General features: G+C 37.7%; 1 protein-coding gene across 5 annotated transcripts in view; it reads right to left on the bottom strand.

Moving 5' to 3' along the window:
• BTAF1 (B-TFIID TATA-box binding protein associated factor 1) overlaps nucleotides 1-24372 on the bottom strand; it is a 108082-nt gene that overhangs the window by 78783 nt on the left and 4927 nt on the right. For 2 of the 5 annotated variants that reach the window (XM_003825359.4, XM_034931087.3), the window contains exons 2-4: nucleotides 15556-15679; nucleotides 11248-11362; nucleotides 8747-8893 (exon numbers count right to left, since the gene is read on the bottom strand). In XM_003825359.4, coding sequence (XP_003825407.1) covers nucleotides 8747-8893; nucleotides 11248-11362; nucleotides 15556-15679 — 386 coding nt within the window. Of the gene's footprint in view, nucleotides 1-356; nucleotides 1512-5799; nucleotides 5858-8746; nucleotides 8894-11247; nucleotides 11363-15555; nucleotides 15680-19579; nucleotides 19605-24372 lie in introns of those variants that run through there. The other 3 variants (XM_055093132.2, XM_034931088.3, XM_034931089.3) reach the window with 3 other exon arrangements.

The following is a 24372-nucleotide window of genomic DNA, read 5'->3' as shown; positions in this document are numbered from 1 at the left end:
TCAAAATAAAAAAATACACAAAGCATCCCTTCTGCCAATAAAACCAACCATATTCATTCATGATCATCTCATAAACTCTGTTACCTAATCACATTGGAAAATAGTGTTCTAGTTAACAAAACATTCTGGGAGTTTTCACTGAGATTCCCGCATTCCCCAACTGTTAATTAGTAAATATATATAAAATAATAAGATTCATTCCTGGGCCAGGTGCAGTGGCTCACACCTGTAATCCCAGCACTTTGGGTGGCCGAGGTGGGAGGATCACTTGAGCCCCGGAGTTTGAGACCAGTCTGGACAACGTAGGGAGACCCCATCTCTATAAAAAATAATTAGCAGGGCATGATGGTACACACCTGTAGTCCCAGCTACTCCAGGGGCTGAAGGTGAGAGGCTTGCTTCAGCCCAGGTCAAGGCTGCAGTGAGCTGTGATCAAAACACTGCAGTCCAGCCTGGGAAACAGAGTGAGACCCTGTCTCAAAAAAAAAAAAAAAAAAAACATCTCTATGGAAACAAATCAATTTTATTTTATAGCTACACCTGTACCTCCTACGAAAGCTCTCACTGGGCTAAAAAAACATCTAGATTTTGCTCAACAGTAAAAGGGCTCAACAAACAAATGCTTACTCCAAGTGTAGCCGTTATGTATTCTGAGCTGATACAGCCCTAATATCCCAAATAATAAAGAGAATAAAAGTAGACAGGTTTTTAAATGTCTCAAGTAAAACCCTCAATCCTTCGGTGCAAAACAGACAAAACAGAACATACCAAAGGGCATTTAAAAATAAAAATTTGCCCTTAAAACAGCTAAGCTGTAAAAGACAGTTATACCTTACTGAAAAAAATTTGATATTTTAAAAACAATAACGATCTGCTTCTAATAATGGCTGAGTTAGTTCCTATCGGACTAACCCTCTGCACCTAACAAACTGACCAAAACAGAAAAAACAAACTACCTAAAGGCACCAGGAAAAAAAAAAAAGGCATTTACTTAGGGGAATTGTCAGTACTTAAAAAGATGGGAATAGCACTAAAAGCTAAAAGCTACAAAAGCGAAAAGCTACAAAAAAAAAAAAAGTTTCCCCTTTTTGTAGCTTTTAGCCTGAAGATAGAGCCAGTACATGAAATGCGTGGCAGCTAAAATTTGAATTAAAAACCTAGTCTTCTTCCCCCACCCCCCAACAAAGGACAAGGTCTCTCACTCTGATACCCACGCTGGAGTGCAGTAGGTACAATCATAGCTCACTGCAGCCTCAAACTCCTGGACTTAAGGAGTCCTCCTGCCTCAGCCTTCTGAGTAGCTAGGACCATATGCATGTGTCACCATTCCTGGCTAATTTTTTTTTAATTTTTAATTTTAGAGATGGGGTTTATTATGTTTGCCCAGGCTGGTTTTGAACTCCTGGCCTCAAGCAGTCCTCCTGCCTTGGCCTACCAAAGCTCTGGGATTACAAGCGTGAGCCACTGCACCTGGCCAAAACCCACAGTCTTTCTGGCTTGGCTTGAAGAATGAGAAGAGAGTTAGGGGCCATTACAATCCCAGGAAGTTAGAAAGGGAAAACCCCAAAAGAAAGAGAGCCAGAGAGAAGAGGGCCAAAATTCTCTGTAAACTCAGCCCAAATCTCTGGTTGACCTATGAACTATGCATCCCCAGAGCAGACTCCAAACAATGCAGCTAAAGCTAAAATCTAAAAAGCTAAAATCTAAAAACCTAAAATTGAGATTTGAGCTATTGTCCAGAGCAAAGAAGAATGAGTTTGAAATTCTGAGTTCCACCAAAGTAAATGTCTGCTAAAACAAGCAAGCAAAAACAAGCAAAACAATCTTTGGAAGAATGTAACAGAATCTAGTCTACACCGCATAACGTTCATAATGTGCAGAATAACTGACAAAATTAAAAGCAAAGAAAAGAAAATGTAACCCATTTTTAAAAGAAAGATAATTAATGGATACCAACTCTGAGATGTCTCAGATGTTAGAATTAAAAGGTTTTATTTAGGGTTTCTGTTTGTTTTTTGAGACAGGCTCTTGCTCTGCTACTCACGCTGGAGTGCAGTAGCATGGTGACAGCTCACTGGAGCCTTGTCCACCTAGACTCAAGCAATTCTCCCACCTCAGCGTCCTGAGTAGCTGGGACCACAGGCATGCACCACCACACCCAGTTAATTTTTTATTTTTTGTGGAGGTGGGGTCTCTCTAGACTGCCCAGGCTGGTCTCAAACTCCTGGGCTCAAGACATCTTCCCACTTCGGCCTCCCAAAGTGCTAGGATTACAGGCCTGAGTTACTGCACCCAACCAGAATGCAAGATTCGTAAGCAACTAATATAACAACGCTCAATGTAAAAGAAGATACTGTCACAATGAATGAAAGATAGGATACCTTGGTAGAGAATCAGAAACTATAAAAAAGAACCAGGCTGGGTACAGTGGCTCACATCTGTAATCCCAACAGTCTGGGAGGCCGAGGCAGGAGGATCGCTTCAGCCCAGGAGTTCAAGACCAGCCTGGGCAACATGGCAAAATCCCATCTGGACAAAAAATTTTAAAAATATATAGAATTGTACACTTTAAAAAGGTGAATTAAATAATGTGCAAAATATGCCAATATAACTTTTTTTTTTTTAATAAAAAAGAAGTTCTGGGGCAGGCATAGTGGCTCACACCTGTAATCCCAGCACTTTGGGAGGCCAAGGTGGGAGAATCGCTTGAGGCCAGGAATTTGGGACCAGCCTGGGTAACATAGCAAGACCCCCATCTCTACAGAAAAAAAAATAAAAAATTAGCCAGGCGTGGTGGCACGTGCCTGTGGTCCTAGCAAGATGGGAGGATTGCTTGAGCCCAGGAGTTCAAGGGTGCACTGAGCTACGATCATATCACTGAACTCCAGCCTGGGCAACAGAGTGAGATCCTGTCTCTAAACAAATAAATAAATAAATAAATAGTTCTAAAACTGAAAAACATAGTATCTGAAAAAAAAATTTTAAACCACTGGATAGACTTAACAGCTTAATGGAAGATAATAGGACAAAATGCAAGTGAACTTAAAGATAAAGCAATACTGTTCTCACTCATAGGTGGGAACTGAACAATGAGAACACTTGGACACAGGGGGAGGAACGTCACACACCGGGGCCTGTCGTGGGGTGGGGGGATGGGGGAGGGATAGCATTAGGAGAAATACTTAATGTAAATGATGAGTTAATGCGTGCAGCAAACCAACACGGCACATGTATACATATGTGACAAACCTGCACGTTGTGCACATGTACCCTAGAACTTAAAGTATAATAATAAAAAAAGATAAAGCAATACAAAGTACCCAATCTAAAGAACAAAGAGAAAAAAGATATAAAGAAACAAAAGCCCAAATATGAAATTAAGAAAACAATTCTATTTACGATAGCAACTTGTATTCTGTCAAGTATAAAATGAAAAAAATTAAAAACTAAATGAAAATGTTCATGCATCATAAGAGTAAATATTGTTAAAACACTAATATTTCCCAAATGTATACAGAGATTCAACAAAATTGCTATAAAAATCCCAGCTGGCTTTTTTTTTTTGCAAACATTGACAGACTGGTCCTAAAATTCATATGGAAATGCAAGAGACTCAGAATAACCAAAACAATCTTGAAAAACAGGAACAAAGTTGGAGGCTCATGCATCTTGATTTCAGAACTTACTACAATGCAACAATAACTTAGACAACGTGGTACTCGCGTAAGAATAGACATCAATGGAATAGAATTAAGAGTCCTGAAATAAACCTATGTGTCCGATGGTCAATTGATTTTTGACAAGGGTTCCAGAGCAATTCAATGAGAAAGAGAACAGTATATTCTACAAATAGTGTTGAGACAACAGGATAGCCACATGCAAAAGAATGAAGTTGGACCCTTAACCTCAAAACATATACAAAAAAAACTCAAAATCAATAAAATAACTAAAAACTAAAGCTATAAAACTCTCAGAAGAAAACAGAGGTAAATGAGCTTGAATTTGGCAAGTTTCTTACATATAATACCAAAAACTTGAGAAACAAACAAAACAATACAAAAAAATTGGACTTCATAAAAATTTAAAACTTTTATGCTTCTTACCACAGAGGAAATGAAAAGATAACCTATAGAGCAGTAGAAAATATGTGTAAATCAGGCTGGGGGTGGTGGCTCATGCCTGTAATCCCAGCACTTTGGGAAGCCAAGGCCGGTGGTTCACCTGAGGTCAGGAGTTCAAGACCAGCCTGGCCACGACAGTGAAACCCTATCTCTACTAAAAATTAAAAAATTAGCTGGGTGTGGGGCAGGCACCAGTAATCCCAGCTACTGCATGAAGGAGCCAAGGCAGGAGAATTATTTGAACTCAGGAGGTGGAGGTTGCAGTGAGCAGAGATCACACCACTGCACTACAGCCTGGGTAATGGAGTGAGACTCTGTCTCAAAAAAAAAAAAAAAAGAAAAGAAAAGAAAAGAAAAAGAAAAAAAGGAAATGCGTAAATCACATATCTGGTAAGAAGCTTGTATTGAGAACATATACTCTTACAACTTATAATAAAAGGGCAAATAACACAATGAAAAACGTGCAAGTTATATGAATTGACATTTCTCTAAAGAAGGTATACAAATGGTCAATACATGAAATGAAGTTCAACATTATTGGACATCAGGGAAATGCAAATCAAAATCACAATGAGATATCACTTCACACCATTAGTACAGCTATAATCAAAACATCAGATAATAAGTGTTAGGAAAAGATGTTGAGAAATTGAATGTAAAATAGCAGAGCCACTTTGGAAAACTCTGGCAGTTTCTCAAATGGTAAAATACAGTTACCATATGAGCCAGTAATTCCACTCCTAGGTATCTACCCGAGGGAAATTAAAACATACGTCCAAACAAAAACTTGTACATGAATTTTTACAGCAGTATTTTTCTTTCTTTCTTTTTTTTTTTTTTAGACAGAGTTTCGCTCTTGTTGCCCAGGCTGAAGTGCAATGGCGCGATCTCGGGTCACCGCAATCTCTGCCTCCCAGGTTCAAGCGATTCTCCTGCCTCAGCCTCCCAAGTAGCTGGGATTACAGGCATGCGTCACCATGCCTGGCTAATTTTTGTATTTTTAGTAGAAATGGGGTTTCTCCATGTTGGTCAGGCTGGTCTCAAACTCCTGACCTCAGGTGATCACCCGCCTTTGCCTCCCAGCAGTATTTTTCAAAACAGATAAAAGGTAGAAACAACCCAAATGTCCATCAACTAATGAAAGGCTTTTACAAATTGTGGTATTCATACAATGGAATATTATTTGGCCATAAAATGAAATACTACCACATCATATCCATTAGGATGGCAACTATCAAAAAACAGAAAATAACAAGAGTTGACAAGGATGCAGAGAAACTGGAACCCTTGTGTACTGTTGGTAGAAATGTAAAATGATGCAGCTGTTAGGGAAAACTGAATTGGCAGCTCCTCAAAAAATTAAAAATAGAATGACCATCTGATCCAGCCATTTACTTCTGGGTATATACCCCAAAGAACTGAAAGCAGTAACTCAAACAGATATCTGTACATCCATGTTCACAGTAGCATTATTCACGACAGTCAAAATGTGGAATAAGCCTGTGTCCACTGATGGATGAATGGATAAACAAAATTTATATACATACAATGGACTATTATTCAGCCTTAAAAAGAAAGGAAATTCTGTCCTATACTACAACACAGATGAACCTTGAGGACATCAACTTAAGTGAAATAAGCCCATCACAAGAAGACAAACACTGTAGGATTCACTTACATGAGGCATCTAGAGTAGTCAAATTCATGGAGACAGAAAGAATGGTGGTTGCCAGGGGCTGGGGAAAGGGGGAAATGGGGATTTGACGTTTAATAGGTAGTTTCAGTTTTGCATGATGAAGACTTCTGGAGACTGGCTGCACAACAATGTGACTGTACTTAACACTACTAAACTTAAGTTTTAAAAATGGCTAAGGATGGTAAATTTTTTGTTATATATATTTTACCACAATTTTAAAAACCTGATACATCCCTTAACAGTAATAAAATTTAGAAAAGAAAAAAAAGTACTGATATACACTGTCATACAGATGAACCTTGAAAATATTCTCTTAGGTAAAAAAAACCACCACAGAAGACCACATATTGTATGATTCAATTTACCAGCCACATGCCATTTAATGATGAGTACATTCTGAGAAATGTGTCATTCAGTGATTTTGTGGTTGTTGTCAACATCACAGTGTGCTTACACAAACCTAGATCATAAAGCCTACAACACAGCTACACTGTATGGTATAGCCTGTTGCTCCTAGGCTACAAACCTGTATAGCATGTTACTAAATACTGTAGGCAACTGTAACGCAATGGTAAGTATTCATATATCTAAACATAGAAAAGCTACAGTAAAAATACAGTAATATAATTTTATGGGACCACAACTGTATATGCAGTCCTAGTCTGTTGCTGACTTAAATGCTGTTATGTGGTATGTGACCAAATATAAAATGTTGAGAATAAGCAAATCTAAAGAGACCAAAAGTAGACTCATGGTTGCTGGGAAGAGGAGGGAAGGAAGTAAGAGGATAAAAGGGTGATAGCTAAGGATATGGGGTTTCTTCTTAAAGTGACGAAAATGTTCTAAAATTGTGGTGATAGTTACACATACCTGTGAGTATACTAAAAACCACTGAATTGTATACTTTAAATGATGAATTGTATAATGTATAAATTATATCTCAATAAAGCTGCTTGAAAATTTTTTTAAAGATTGGTCTACCCAGGAGGGAAAAACACTAGGCATCCAAAAGACTGCTTGATCACAACCCCAATACACTTACACAGAGCCTAAAATTGGTCCTCTCATTAAAGGCGAAGCCCTATTGGGGGAAATAATCTACACAACCAGCTGCAAAGGAAACCCAGACCAGTATGTATACTAATCATATATGGTGTCATTAATATATATGAGGGGACAAACACAGATCAACATTTAAAGAAAACCTAACTACAGGGTTTTAAACAAGCACTGTTCAGCAAGCTGTGACTTACTAGCACTAAAAAACTGAGTTCCCAAGAAACTGCAGTTCCCAATCCTGGTTACATATCAGAATCACCTATAGGACTTTTCTTTTTTTTTTATTTGGAGACAGAGTTTCACTCTCGTCACCCAGGCTGGAGTGCAATGGCCATGATCGCAGCTCACTGCAACCTCCGCCTCCCGGGTTCAAGCCATTCTCCTGTCTCAGCCTCCAGAGTAGCTGGGATTACAGGCACCCGCCTCCACACCCAGCTAATTTTCATATTTTTAGTACAGACAGGGTTTCACCATGTTGGCTAGGCTGGTCTCGACCTCCCGATCTCAGGTGAACTGCCCGTCTCGTCCTCCCAAAGTGCTGGGATTACAGGTGTGACCCACCACACTGAGCCAGGCTTTTCTTTGAAATACAATTACCTAGACTTCTTCATAGATCTATGAAATCAGAATATGGCAAAACCAAAATATATATAATTTTGATCTCTGATAATGTCCATGAATACACTAGTAAAGTTAGTAAACTTACTATTTAGTGATATAAATGAAAAGATTTTGAAGAGTTTTACCTCCATTATTAGAAAAACTATGCTTTTCCAAAACTTAAGCAAATTATCCTCTTAATTCTCTGCAAAAATAACTAGATCTTTTAATAGAAACCATACTAAACAAGATGAAATGAGTATTTGACATTTTTTATGATAAAAAAGTGAATATATTAATAAGCCTCTAAATGACGATTAATTAGCAGAGTGTTATTCTCTTTTGTTTTTTACTCAAAAATGCAAATTATTTACTTACAAAAATCCATTTAAAACATCAAGGTTTTTTCCCCACTCCAGGCCATTATCTTGAATGGCCAAAACAGTAATTTTATATTCAGATAGATTCTGTAAGTTTAAAAATATTAGGACAATACCTATCCCGGTATTTTTTTCTTCTTATTTTGAGACGGAGTCTACCTCTGTTGCCCAGGCTGGAGTGCAGTGGTGTGATCTCGGCTCACTGCAACCTCCGCCTCCCAAGTTCAAGCAATTCTCCTGCCTCAGCCTCACGGGTAGCTGGCATTACAGGCACTCGCCACCATGCCCGGCTAATTTTTGTATTTTTAGTAGAGACAGGGTTTCGCCATGTTGGTTAGGCTGCTCTCGAACTCCTGACCTCAGGTGATCCACCCACCTCGGCCTCTCAAAGTGCTGGGATTACAGGCGTGAATACCTATCCAAGTCTTATTTTTCACTCTTAGTTTTTGCGTTGGACACCAGCATGAGTAAACCCAATAATATCAGAAATATGTGATAAAAACAAAACAATCAATCTCTCAAATTTCCAGAATTGTGAAAACATTACCACAATCTATACTAATCCTGATTTTATAATATATTAAACTGGGGCTCTTGCGGAACACTTTATAATTTCCATACTACATAATAAAATTGTTGCTGAAATATTAATATGTATCAACTAATGATGCACATATTCACTTAAAGGAGAAAAAATACTCATATTGTAGCTTTAAACCAAATACTGCTGGGTTACCTCCCATTCATAGCATCCCCCACCACCTGCTAACTTCAGTTAATTTACATTTCATGACATGTTAGTTTACGTGTGACTAATGAACAGCATACCAAAGTGACAAATTAGTCTGAAAAAAAAAATTTTAGACTTTCTTCTCAGAACCACTACAGACCTGATTTTTCATCTTGGACTTCAAATTCGGCACCAGCAGATCCCAGGAGTGATGCACCATGTTGTAACAATCTACATATATCAAATCTGTCAAAATTCAATCGCTCTGTAGTAGGTGAATCTTCCATAGAACTTTCGGAAGTAGGTTCTACATGAGGTTTAAAAATATTAATTTGACCATATAGCCAAAGTGTGGAATGAAAGAAAATAGCATATCATTACTTGGGTTGCATGGGTTACACACACACACACACATACACACACACACACACAAACTTTTTTTTTAAGAAGTGAGGTCTTGCTCTGTTGCCCAGGCTGGAATGTAGTGGCATAATCACAGCTCACTGTATCCTCAAACTCCTGGGATCAAGGACTTCTTCTGCCTCAGCCTCCAGAGTAGCTAGGACTACAGGTGCACACAACCATGCCTAGCTAAGTGTTTTTTATTTATTTTTGTAGAGACAAGGGTCTCACCATCTTGCCCCAGGCTGGTCTCAAACTCTGGGGCTCAGGCAATCCCCTCCTGCCTCAACTTCCCAAAGTGCTGGAATTTACAGGCGTAAGCCACTGTACCCGGATAGTAATATTTTGAGAAAAGTAAAAGTGGAGTAAGTAGAAAAACTACTGTGGGTTTATGATCAGTTCTTAGTTATCTGTGAATAAGTTGGTGGTTCCTTTTCCACAGACCATCAGATGTTAGTGAGTATATGTGTAACTGTGTCCAACCACAAAAGCAAAATGTTATTTATATAAAGAAATTGCATTCCCATGTTAAAATGTATATGTTAAATATCATGCTGTCTCTACTTACTGTTAGAGTTTAAAAATACTAAGGTAATAGCATGAGTTTATTATAGTGCTCAGTTAGAAGACAAAAATATTCACAGAATGTATTCATGAATAAGGCTAATAAGAATCATCCCTCCCCATACCTGAGGAACAGGCTGAGCCACAAAGCAACTATGCACTCAACAGGACTCAGTTCCCATACTCTGGGCAAATAAGAATCTCCTGGTAACTTGCTAAAATCACATATCCATGTGAGGTCTAAAAACATCTATAAAATGTTCTGTATTCCTTCCTCAAAAAGCTGTAAGTTATACATGTTAAAATATAATTACTTACTGACTTAATAGTTTGTTTAGCTGGCATCTGCATGAAATTCATCTGTAAACTAAAGTATAACTGCTTAACTTAAAAGGAATTTCTATTAGTATTTTAAGTTTTCTAGTGATGATAAGCAAATTCATTTAGTAAAAATTTTAAAGCTAGTTAAAAATTTAATGCTAGCTTAATGCTAGTTTTTTAAAAAAATTAAGTCTTTTAAAAACGGAACTAAGTTGTACCATCTTTACATACCAAACTAAGTGGGGATAACAAGCTGAAAAGGAAAAGGCTCTTTTCTAAAACAAGTTATAACTTCTCTAGTCACACATTTCATTTAATGAGAGAAGACAAATTAACAAAATAACTCAAAATAACAGGTATCAGCAAATATAAAGCAACAGTCTTAGGCAAGCTAAGACTTATGATAAAAGTGATGTTATTAAAGGGAGTTGAGGCCGGGCACAGTGGCTCATGCCTCTAATCCCAGCACTTTGGGAGGCTGACGTGGGCCTCAGCTTGAGGCTAAATCATGCTTGAGGCCAGGAATTCAAACCCCGCCCCCCCAGCCTGGCCAACAAAGCAAAACCCAATCTGTACTAAAAATACAAAATTAGCTGAGCATGGTGGTGCACACCTGTAATCCCAGCTACTTGGGAGGTTGAGGCACAAGAATCGCTTGAACCCAGGAGGCGGAAGCTGCAGTGAGCCAAGACTGCACCACTGCACTCCAGCCTGGGTGACACAGTGAGACTCTGTCTCGAAAAAATAAAATAAAATAAAATAAATAGAATAAAACAAAATAATAAAATAAAATAAAAGTCAGTTGAAAACGAATCTGGTTGTACCATTAAATTTTGATTTAATTAAAATGTGCAGCTTTCCAGCTTTTCAAAAGCATGTAACTTGTTTTTAAATGTCATTACAGGCAATCAGAACACATTTTTTCCCACTACAAAAAATCCAAAAAAGGGCACATAAAAAACAAGACTTCACATTCCAAATATCCACATATAATTGTGCTTAAATGTAGAAAATAACTACCCTATACTATTCTCCCAGCAACAAGAAAAAAAGACTTTCAAATATTTACACTGTACTGATTTAACTTTTTTTAGAATGTCAATTACTTGAAGGGAAGTAATAACCCTTGTAAATCAAGCATACTATAGAATTTGTAATTTAAAATGTATACAAAAACATTTTCTATATCCAGTAGTTTTTTTTTTTTAATGTGGTGAAAAATCACCTTATTCAGTATCATTTCCTGACAAAGCTGTACCTAAAAGCGTGGAAATTAAGACTTTAAAATTGAAATTATTAAAATACAAAATGCATATTATAATTAATTCTACAGTTAGGTTTTTACTTAAAACTACTTTCTCCACTTAAAAGCACCTTGTCTGGTTCTCGGCACTGGATTCCACTCAGGTACATTTTTCACTATAGCTTCAACAGCTTGTCCTGCTGCGATCCGCGTATCCCAATTTGCACTCCTTAAATATATCAACACCTTAAAAATTATAAAGTAAAAGTTACGTATACAAAAATATTGTTTGCGCAAGGTAGCCAGAACAGAGAAATACAAATTTACTTGTTATTAATGTGTAATTTGGCAGCCATCCAAATACATATAAAACACCTTAGAATTATTAAATTCATTTACAAGATTCTATCATTCAGAGAAAAATCACTACCACCTTAAAAAGGGGATTTAAGAAACCTGTGGCCAGGCACAGTGGCTCACACCTATAATCCCAGCACTTTGGGAGACGGAGGTGGGCAGACCACCTGAGGTCAGGAGTTCAAGACCAGCTTGACCAACATGGTGACACTCCATCTCTACAAAAAATACAAAATTAGCCAGGCATGGTGGCACACGTCTGTCATCCCGACTACTTGGGAGGCTGAGACAGGAGAATCACTTGAACCCGGGAGGCAGAGGTTGCAGTGAGCCAAGATGGCGCCACTGCACTCCAATCTGGGCAACAAGAGCAAAACTCTGTCTCAGAAAAGAAACTTGTAATAAAAGAATGTTTAAGTGCATTTTAAAAATAACACCCATTTAACATACTAAAAAGCAAAGTACATATTATTCATTAAGTCCCATTACTTAATACAAAGAATTGAAAGTTATAAAAACTCAAGTTTAGTATGGTTGTAAGATATAAGATCAATACACAAAATCAATTGTATTTCCACACAAACAATCTGAAAATGAAATTAAGAAAACCATGCCATTTACAGTAGCATCAGAATGTAGAAAATACTTAAGAATAAATTTATCAGAAGCAGTGTATGACTTGTACAATGAAAACTACAAAACACTAAAAATATTGTTGAAGAAATTAAAGATCTAAATAGACACCTTGTGTTCATGGATTCAAAGACTTCAGATTGTTACAACAGTAATATACTATAAATTAATCAAGAGATTCAACACAATTCCTATCAAAATCCCTTTTTTTTTTTTTTTTTTTTTTTTTTTTTGCAGAAATGGAAAAGCTGATCCTAAAATGTATATGCAAATGCAAGGGACTCAGAATTACCAAAGCAATCTTGAAAAAAAAAATTTAGTAGACTCACACTTTTTTTATTTTTATTTTTTAGAGATGGGGTCTCAGTGGTACCCAGACTGAAATGCAATGTCTTAGTCACAGGTGCAATCATAGCACACTGCAGCCTCAAACTCCTGCCCTCAGACAATTCTCCTGTCTCAGTCTCTTGAGTAGCTGTGCCTATGGGCATGTACCACCATACTTGGCAACATACACTTCTTGACTTCAAAACTTTCTACAAAGCAACAGTAATCAAGACAGTGTGGTACTGGCAAAATGATAGACATACGAATCAGTGGAACAGAATTAAGAGTTCATAAATAACCTGTGTCTATGGTCAACTGATTTTCAACAAAGGTGTTGAGACAATTCAATGGAGAAATAATAGTCTTTTCAACAAACAGTGGTGGGATAACTGGAAAGCCACATGTAAAAGAATGATGTTGAACACCCAGCTCATTAACATACACAAAAATTAACTAAAAAACTGACCACAGAACCCAAAAGTAAGAGCTAAAACTATAAAACTCTTAGAGGAGAACTTAGGGGTAAATCTTTGTCACCTTGGATTAGGCAATGGTTTCTTAGATATGACACCAAAAGCAGAAGTGATGTTCAAGAAAGTAAAAAGACAGCTCATAGAAGAGTATATTTCCAAATCAAATACCTATTTCCTAATCATATACCTTTGTATAGTTTGGATACCTTGTATATGAAGAACTATACCATATGAAGAACTTTCGCAACTCATAATGATAACCCAATTTTTAAATGGGCAAGGGATCTGAGTAGACATTTCTCCAAAGAAGATATACAAATGCATTGCTTCTCTGCTTTTTGGCTAAGATCAAGTGAAGACATACAAATGAATAATAAATACATATACCTGATATCATTAGTCATCAGGGAAATGCAAATCAAACCCCTTCATATCCAGCAGGATGGCTATAATCAAAGTCAGTCAAGAAGTATTGACAAGGATGTGGACAATCTAAGTTCTCATACACTACTGTTGAAAACATAAATAATGGGACCATTTTGGAAAATAGTTTGGCAGTTCCTCATAAAGTTACCATATGGTACAGTAATTCTACTCTCAGGTATATATATACTCTGGAGAATGGAAAAAAAACCTCCAAAATTTTGTACACAAATTTTCATAGCAGCATTTTTCATAATACAGTAGCCAAAAAGTGAAAACAACCCAAATATTCATCAACCAAAAAATCAGTAAGATGTACACATGTATATCCACATGGTGGAATATTATTTGGCAATAAAAATGAATATACATGCTACAATATAAAAACATTATTTTGAGCAAAAGAAATCAATCACAATAGATTACAATTCATTTTATATAAAATGTTCAGGATAGGCAAATCTTCCTATAAAGTTAGTTTAGTGGTTGTCGAGGATCTGGGCATGAGTGAAGGAGTATTGAAGAGTGACTGCTAGTAGGTATGAGGTTTCTTTTTGTGGTGATAAAATGTTTTAAAATTAGAGTACGGTGATGGCTGCTGTACACCATGTTAATATACTAAATACCACTAAATTGAAACTCATGGTATGTAAATTATATTTTAATAAAGCTGTTTAAGAAACAAAACCGGCCAGGAGCGGTGGTTCACGCCTGCAATCCCAGCACTTTGGGAGGCCAAGGTGGGAGGATCACGAGGTCCAGAGATCAAGACCATCCTGGCCAACATGGTGAAACCCCCTCTCCACTAAAAATACAAAAATTAGCTGGGCATGGTGGTGCACGCCTGTAGTCTCAGCTACTCGGGAGGCTAAGGCAGGAGAATCGCCTGAACCCAGGAGGCAGAGGTTGCAGTAAGCCGAGATCGCGCCACTGCACTCCAGCCTGAGACTCCGTCTCAAAAAAAAAAAAAAGAAAACAAAACCAATGGGCAACAGGAAAACGCTGACAGCCGAGGAAAAGGGAAAGACGGTGAGAGGAAAAGGGAAAGACGGTGAGACAGTGCTAAAGGCAAACTTTGCCTCTTTGGGAATGATTTGATGGTAGCCAATATGCTGAGGTCTGAGTGAAGAAGACCAGAACTCACTGGGAAGGCTGGAAAACTTTTCTCAGTTCAGCACAGATGAGGCCTGTTCATTGTTTCACAGTTTCAGGTCATTCAGTCCTCCATTTCTTCCCTTGGGCTAAGGAGAAGAAAGGTGTTGCCTCTCTCTGTCACCAACTTACACACGAATACTGCCTAATATGCATCCTTCTTCATTCTAAGAACGTGGAGCCTGTAGGTATCAAATCACTGTCTCTCCATCTACATCCTAGTTAGAAAGTTCTGATAATATCTAAGTGGGAATTATGTTGGAAAGAGAGTCACTGTTAGTCCTTGTGGTAGCAACCACACAGTACAGATGTGTATGCTGAGAAAGGGCTTAGAACTCCCACTCATACTCAACAGAGATGGGCAGATGAGAATGAAAAAAGGGGGTCAAACTGAAAAGAGAGAGAGATCCTGAGGCTCCCTATATCTGGGCAATCATATTGCTCCCCTACCCTATCCTGTATCTACCTCCCCAACTCCCCTCCTCCTATACAAAGCACTCCTGCTTTACTCTGCACATCAGGAAATTAAATGTGTAGAATTTGCCACTTATTACCATACAGGTACACTTCAATACGCATACAGAGTTTAGTAAAAATACAGCAGTTGCTTAAGGGAAGAAAATGGACTAGGATTATGAAAACACTGATACACCAAAGCAGAAAGCCTCCATTTTCAAACAGCTGATAACTTAGAATGTAACAAGACTCCAGCTTCTCATGTATTTCAATCATTGCCCATGAGTACTCATCCATTTGAAGACTACCAACTATGATATAATTATTAGTCATTAAGAACAAGTTAGACTACTAACAAACCAGATAAACAACTTAGTTTATTACCAAACTGGGACAGATTTAAATTTGTGCCACAGGCAAAAGGATCTATACTCAAATCCCTTAAGCTACTAAACTTGATTTAAAAAAAAAAAGTTTAGTCTTGTGACCAGAAAAAAAAAAAAAGAAATAGCAAAAATGTTTAAAAATTAAGATGATGTTTACCTTTATTTTTGTGTTCCTATCCATGAATAAGTCTCTACAATTGTATTATGCTAAAAGAAAAAAAAAAGTTCTTACTTTAGACAGGAGATTATTTAGTTCATGGGGATGAAGCTTCACCACTTCTCCAAGTTGCTGTGCAGCAGCTTTTCTTGTAACAGGAGTAGTGCCAGTATCCAGTAAAATAAAAAGGCGATCTAGCCTGAAATAACAAAAATACAATGGTTATTCTGAAATGATTTTCCTCGTATGTACAAGTTTAAGTCAATAAACGTACTGAGCAGATGCTATGAATGAAGACCTACGCTAACATAAATGAGCCCCGGAAGGACATTATGGTGAAATAAGCCAGACACAGAAAGATAAATGCCGCATATTCTCACTCATAAATGGAAGCTAAAAAGTCGATCTCATAGAAGTCAAGAGTGGAATAAGTGGTTACTAGCAGCTGGGAAGGGTAGGAAAAGCAAGAGGGATGGGGGAGGCTGGTTAACCGTCTATTTACAGCTAAATAGAAGAAACAAGTTCTAGTGTTCTGTGGCACTGCAGAGTGACTAAACAACAATTTACTGCATATTTTCAAATAGCCAGAAGAGAGGCATTTTGAATGTTCCCAACACAAAGAAATGATAAATGTTTAAGGTGAATAATATGCTAATATGATCATTACATTGTATATGTGTATGAAAATATCACACTGTACCCCCATAATAATGTACAATTATCTGTCAATTAAAATAATACTTTTTCTAAAATTGCAAAAATAAAAATAAAAGTGACCTATGCTAGGACTACAAGAGATGCCTAATCTCTACTCTTAAGGAACTTGCTACTGGGGTTGAAGGGAGCAGGTAAGTCAAGTACAATAAGATACATGGCAGAAAAAAAAGTACAAAGTGCTTTGAGGATTATGAAAGAAAGGAGCGAATATTATATCCCCAACTATGTAATACTGAAAAGGCTTCATAAAATAAATGGTGTATGAGATGGATCTTAGTGGTAGAAAATAATTTTAACACTGGTGGAGATTAGGTGGTGAAAGGGAAAGGGGAAGAAATACCTGGAAGAAGGAAAACAAGAACACAACAATAAGAGAAGGGAGAGTATATTTAGGGAAATGAATAACAGTTTGGTTGCAATTCAGGGTACACTTAAGAGAAGATTGGGAGATACAGCTACAGAAGTAGCTGGAACCCTACCGTGGAGACCTTTCAATGAACTTGCAACCATGAAGGTCTTGGGTCAAGAAACTAATGGAACTGAAACTATGCTTTAGGAAGATTAATCTGGCAGCAGTGTGATACATGAAGTAAAATGGGAGGAAACTCAGCTGGGCGTGGTCATGTCTGTAATCCCAGCACTTTGGGAGGTGGAGGTGGGAGGATCACTTGAGGTCAGGAGTTCGAGACCAGCCTGGCCATCATGGTTAAACCCCATCTCTACTAAAAATACAAAAATCAGCCAGGTGTAGTGGCATCCACCTGTAGTCCCGGCTACTAGGGAGGCTGAGGCAGGAGAATTGCTTCTGAACCCGGGAGGCAGAGGTTGTAATGAGCTGAGATTGTACCACTGCACTCCAGCTTGGGTGACAGAGTGAGACTGTGTCTTAAAAAAAAAAAATTAAATCAAAATAGATTAAAGTCTTAAATCTAAGACCTCAAACTATGAAGCTAGTCATACAAAGAGAGTAATACAACACAGTTAATTTCTAATGACATTCTAAAATTAATTTACTTTACGCATACACTATACACAGACATATCCAATCTTTTGACACCATATTTCTCCTTCCTCATTCAAGGCTATCTAAACACTTGCCTTTACCCATTCATTCACTGGCTTTTGCTATAGGATTGGTGAACAGTCAGTCAGACAGATAGTAGGACCAAGAAAGGGGAAAAAATGGTTTCTTGACCTACTTTTGTCTTGATACCATCCCCCTTCTATCCTTATTCAATCATCCTTTCTCCAATATCTCAAATCAGTGTTACTAATCCATTCCCTTCTTCCAATATGCAGAGCTCTCTCTCTACTGAGAAAATAAACTGCTTGATCTCCACTCTCTAGAACACTTTAACTGCCAAGCATCTTGAACAAGTGTTTAAAATATTATTTCCTCATCATACACAATTTAATCCATATAAATCAAGGTTCCATCTTTCTATACCAAAATACCACACCTGAAGGTCACCAATGAACTCTTAGGCTCCAAATCCAATAGTTTTTTACAAGGTCAATTTTTCTTGACTCTTCTTTGACAGCTGCGACCAGCAAGCACCCCATTCTTACAATACTTTCCTTCCTAAGTTGCACATTATATTACCCTGTTCTCCAAACTCTTCTTTCCTTAGTTCTCCTATTCTTAATACTCTTAATATGAATATCGGGAGAATACTCATATTCAATCCTTGACTGCTCAACTCTCATCAGTTTCTCCCTGAGGAAACTGTATACTGTTATTTGTTTAAATTATATCCAGAACAAATATTCCCCAAATCCAGGCCATCTGAGAGTGCCAGTTTCACACTCCCAACTGCCTTGTCATCCTATTGCCAGATTAACTTCCTAAAACGCCCCCTGAATAAATCACTACCTTACTCTAAAACTTTCAATGGCTCACACTTACCTACCAGAAAGTAATCCAAAACAAAAAGTATCTCCCAAATGTGGGTATTTTTGGTTGCCACAATTTTGCCTATACTGTTTCCTCCACTCAGAATGTCTCTCACACCCCTTCAAGCTAGGGTTACAGTGGCTCACCCCTCCTCAAGGGGGTGGTTTCCTGGCCAGTTTCTGCCAGATCCCCAGAATGGTCACTGGTTGGGGTTGCAGTGGGTACATACTCTGCCTCACTGCAACAGCAGGCAGCTGTGCAGATATAATGTCCCCATGTGTGAGACTGGGAACTGTTGGTGGGAGGCACAGCTGAGAATATGGGTATATCACCTGGAATTTAACCAGATACACCCAAGAGGTGATCTTCGGGTGTGCCTGAGCTTGCTTCTCTAACAAGAGAATAAAATGTGCTACAGCAAACAAATAAAGTATTTTTCTCTTTGTTCAACTGTTCAGCTAGCTCCCATCCAACAGGATTCAGCTGAAGTTCTTCACCTTCTTGAAACCATTTCAAACTACTATGCAACAGAGATTACTTCCTTTTCTGAAACCCACATGAATTCTCATCTTGAACAGCTACTTAAGTATTTATTATATTTTTTTGTGGCATCTCTCACATTAATTTGTCACATGAGGTCTAATTTTCCTCATTAGGCTTCATCTCCTTCAATCATTCTTTTTGTCTCGCACAACACTTTGCACAGTATTCAAATATTTGTTATGTAGTTGACATTTACTGTAACTAAAACTATACTTAAGGAAAAGTTCAAGTTTCTTGGGGACAAGTTTAAGAACCAACTTTAAGGAAAGAAAAAATATTTTATATTACCTTTTTTTTTCCTGCTTCCTTTGAGAAACATCCTTAATCTGTGACAGCAGTTTTACATAAAAAACCAGTTGGTAATGTAATGTTTCAGTAACTGAGAAGATCAGCACAGCAGTACTTCAGCATTCTGAATGAGGCAGTTACGCTTGTACCAAATAGCAAGCTGAAAAATGCCATGCAATAGGCACTGTATTCCTTCAATAATTTCCATCCTTCCTAAACTTTTCCTTTGGTCCTCTGCTACCCAGCTTCACTTAGAACTCCTGCCCAAAGACCTTAGACTCCTCTCTAACCTAATTGCTGATACTGTCCCACAGCCACACAATTCCTCTTGCCTCTCCTTTTTGCAGATCCTTTTATCCCAATGCTATGTCAGGTCACCTCTGCTCTCCCACCAGCCAAATGCCCTGAGGGTAGCAGATCAGCTCATTCTCTCATCCATTCCAAGGCTGTTTATCCTTACTTCTTCCACTTTGGATGGTAACCAAAATTGCCTCCCTGAATAGAGGATGGAGACACAAGAATGCTTCTTTGATACTCTTGACTTAAAGCCACTTTCGTAGTTCTCCATTCCTCTCTTCAGGACAGCAGATTGGACACCACATAAAAGGAAGAACAAAGAGATGAGCAGACAAAGATCTGACAAGAGGGCAGTCTGACCTGTTATCTCAGGATAGCCAGCTATGAGGCAAGCAGGGTAAGCATCAGGGCCAGGCCACAGTGGAAAAGGCTGGTACAGTGAACTGGTGGGGAAGAGGAAAAGAACGTGAGACAGAGTCAGTATTATGTTGGAGGGTAGACAGGGCCCTTGGTGAGGGAGAGGTCTGAAGGAAGCTAGATGGTCAGAAGAGAAGGGAAAGTTAAAAGGAGGGCTGACTGAGGGAACACAGTACTTACTCCCATACTACTTTTGGCTAAAACTTCTGTTGCACACAGCTAGCAGGAAAAAGTAACATTCTTCATTCTCTGAAGGATAGACAGACAGATGGAGGAGACACAGGTAACAGATGTCAAGTTGCATGGAAGGTACCAAAGACTATAGAAGATAAGTAAAACATAAGAAAATTATATTTTGTAATATCCACTGGTTATAAATTTATTGAGAATAAGAAATCTGGCCCATTTTCAATCTGGATGTCAATTCCGAGAAATAGCTAAACAAGATATGATTCATGTAACCTGTGATTTCAGGCAACTGTTCTAAAGACTGCCTAGAAAAAGGAAAGAGTACATAGAAGTTAGTAGAGGTTATGCTAGCAGTTGCAATCTAACCCCTCTCCTCTCCAGATGTTTGCATTATGTTAATTCATAACAGTAAAGCCATAAAAATAAACAGAAAGAAATGTCATGCATTTTAAACAATAAAACATGTCCTAGATTACTACGTCATAGTTAATAAACAAATACATACTGTATTTCCACTCTAAAACATCTCGGGAGGGGAGGGGCAAAAAGCCTCACTGATATTTTCGAAATAAATTTAACCTCTCTGATAAATTAGGAAAGGTCAACTGACAGAATACCTCAAAAAGACAGCTTTGTGGCCTTAACTAAAAAAGCATGATCAGTCAAGAGTAGCCATTTAGTTATACATTTTTTACACGTGGCAAAAGTACAGTAAAATTTTAAATATAGATGATTTGAGTGTTTACTTTTCTGTGTTACTCAGGAAATAAGGAAAGATAATGACCATTACTTAGTATAGTGTACAGTGTGTACTTAATACGTGGAACTTAGTACAGTGCACATATTACCATTAAGGTCAAAAGAAACAACTTCCAACAAATTCTCTAGTGTTTTTAAACATATACTTTCTAGGTCATGTTGTGGGTAATTTGAAACTATGTTAATGTTATGTTGTTTTAAACATAAAGATATCACACAGAACACTAAGAATCAATATGAAGGTGTGAAACCATACCAAAGCCAGGTGTAACGGCAGGTGCTTGCTAGGTAAGTTACCCCACTCTACCCTGGACCATAAACTCCATGAGAATGGACAGTACAGTTTTTTTCTCTGCTATACCTCTAGCACCTATAACATAGAAAGCACTCAGTAAAATTGGTTAAATGAAGAATGGTGAAAATGTACAACCAAGCTATGCTATTTCCTTCAAGACATTTTTTTCTACCCTCCATCCCTGATCGAACAACCTATAGCCTCTTGCATGACTTTATCTTAATGACAAAACATAGTACATACTAATCTAGGTTCTTTAGCAGAAGTATGGGTGGTTTTAAAACTTCTTATTAATACATATTATGTATTAATATGTAAAATTCATAATACATTTTAAAGTGTATTTTTAAATGGTTAGAACAGTCTATTTTTATGTGTGTGTCACAATTGAAAAATTTTTAAAATAATAATTCAAACTAGTACCTTGAGAAATACGCCAAAGAAATAAGGAGGAATTTACCATTGGGATTGAAATGGAAAAGCTTTGATTAATGCCTCTTCTACTTTTTCTAGTTTATCTCTAAATTTTTAAAGTATGAGATATTTGATGAATTATAATTTACAATAGTTCCTTCTGTCATCTTATAATGGATTGAAATTAACAATAAGGGCCAGGTGAGGTGGCTCATGCTTGTAATCCCAGCATTTGGGAGGCCAATGCGGGAGGAATGCTTGAGGCAGGAGTTTAAGACCACCCTGGCCAACACAGAGAGACCCCATCTCTATTAAAAAAAAAATTATTAAAAATAAATTAACAGGGAGGAATAGGCCTAGAAAACCTGTGTTGTCCTTTATTGGTAATTAAGGTAGTTTTTTCTACATTAACATTTTCCTGTCCAGGACCCACTGAACGTCCCCTACATCAAGAAACTTCCTTTTATTTGACAGAATAGGCCTGTTGAAACAATGTTGCTCTGAAGTATCAACAGTGAAAAGAGAAAATTAACAAAATTGAGCAAAGGTCTACTATATGTAGCAATTTGTTTCTTCCACAAGAGGATGTGTTTTTGTTTTTTCTGAACCCTTTCTGAACACTGTAACATTTTCAAATGCAAAGATATGTGAGAAATCTAAGGTATGGCTTTTAAAACAGTCATAAGTACTGTCTAGACATTTTAGACATGACCTTTACAGCACAGATCGCTGAGGGAAAACTATATATTTCTGAAACTTTCTCTAGCTGATTAAGGAAAAACTATGTTCCTATTAACTAGCCAATATACAATGATCAGTTCCATTAATTGTGGCATAAACAGGCAAAGGTAGCAAAAACAAGCTGTTTAAAAAATTGTATTAAGTCATGGTTCCCAACACAGCTACAGATTCCCCACCAATGAATAAACCTAACCCAGGTGCAGTGGCTCACACCAGTAATCCCAGCACTTTAGGGGCAAAGCCACGTGGATCACTGGAGCCCAGGAGTTTGCAACCAGCCTGGGCAACATGATGAAACCCCACTTCTACAAAATATACAAAAAAAATTAGCCAGGCATGGTGGTATGCATCTGTGGTCCTAGCAACTGGGGAGGCTGAGGTGGGAGGATCACTTGAGGCCGTGATTGTGCCACTGCACTCCAGCTTTCCAGCCTGGAGGACAGAGTGAGACTCTGCCTCCAAAAACAAACAAACAAACAAACAAACAAACAAACAAACAAACAAAAATGCCAAAGAAATCCATCTCAGGTTGCTTTTTTTGGGGGGCGGGGGGGGGGGGGGATGGATTCTTGCTCTGTTGCCCAGGCTGGAGTGCAGTGCTGCGATCGCAAAGGTTGCTTTTACTGTTGGTGGCAAAATCCCAACTAAGTAACACATGATAATGAGAAAAAGCCCCATAAAGCAAAATAATGGTGTTCAAAAATATAACACTTATTATTTAAATTATTCACAAGAAACACTGAAAGCCTGTAACATACACTAATTTGTTTTTTGCTGAGGTTGACTTTGTGGAAGCAAGTCAAGTAGCTAGTGAATGACTAGCTGACTTTCCGGCATCCGCATCTTAAGGACAACATTGTTCTCTACTCCTACATTTGGATTTTGGGTCTTTTACTAAGGGTTTAAAAGAGTCATATCATTTTCCAGTGATATTTCACTGGATTTGACAGAGAACTTCAAATGCTATGATTGTATTTACAATTTTAGAGAGTAACAAAGTTATTTTTGCAAGATGTAACTCAGCTACAGATCAAGAGTTGGCCATGCATTTCATAATCTGCCACATTCTTACAACTGAAAGTACAGTAAAACCAAGCCTATTAAGCAGGGTCTAAAAAATTTGACCACATAAAATACATCATATCAATTTTGCATTATAAATGGCCATGCTATCACAGAATTTACTATATTGTAAACTTCAAAAAATTATTCTAATTGCCTTCCTGTAGGAGATAGCATTAAAAAGAAAAAAAATTCCGATGATTGTTAAAATTAGAAAATGGCCAATATTAAAAAGCTATAGTGAAAGTTTTCCTTACTGCAAAAAAAAAAAAAAAAAGAAAAAAGGCAGTTAAACTCAAAAGTACTCACCGAAAAACACTGGAAATAGTCTACTATGCACAAATTACGGTAAAATCATACTCCTACAAATGTAGGAGTAGAGAACAATGTTGTCCCTAAGATGCGGATGCTGGAAAGTCAGCTAGTCATTCACTAGTTACTTGACTTGCTTCCACAAAGTCAACCTCAGCAAAAAAACAAATTAGTATATGTTACAGGCTTTCAGTGTTTCTTGTGAATAATTTAAATAATAATTGTTATATCTTTGAATACCATTATTTTGCTTTATGAGGCAACTCATATGGCAACTCAAAAGGTACCAAAGCAAGAAGCAACATCATTCATTCATTTTTTTTTTAAATGTACTGAACACCCACTAGGAGCCAGGCATTCTGAGCATGGAAAAATCAAAGACACATTTCCTTCTCTCAGAGTTTATGTTAATCTAGCAAGTAAGAGAAAAATTAACCAATTACAAAATATAAATATTATGACTGATAGGAATACGTATTGGTGCAAATAGCTCAGATGAAGTAAAACCAGAGAAAATGTCCTGAACAAGGTGATATATAAGCTTAGATCAAAAAATTAAGGCAGGTGGATCGCCTGAAGTCAGGAGTTCGAGGCCAGCCTGACCAACATGGAGAAACCCCATCTCCACTAAAAATACAAAATTAGCCGGGTGTGGTGGTGCATGCCTGTAATCCCAGCTACTAGGGAGGCTGAGGCAGGAGAATCGTTTGAACCCGGGAGGTGGAGGTTATGGTGAGCCAAGAACGCACCATTGCACTCCAGCGTGGGCAACAAGAGCAAAACTCTGTCTCAAAAAAAAAAAAAAAAAAAATCAAACAAAAAAACACACTAAAGTCAGAACTAGCCATACCTGAGATGGGGCTAAGAAGTGTTCCAAAGATAAACAGTAGGGGTAAGAAAATGAATTCTGGGGAGGGTGGAGGATAGAAGAGAGAAGAAGGTGAAGGGGAAGTACAGAGAAGTT

This window comes from Pan paniscus, chromosome 8, assembly GCF_029289425.2.
Source record: "Pan paniscus chromosome 8, NHGRI_mPanPan1-v2.0_pri, whole genome shotgun sequence".
Lineage (NCBI taxonomy): Eukaryota > Metazoa > Chordata > Mammalia > Primates > Hominidae > Pan > Pan paniscus.
This window is presented reverse-complemented; position numbering and strand designations above follow the sequence as displayed.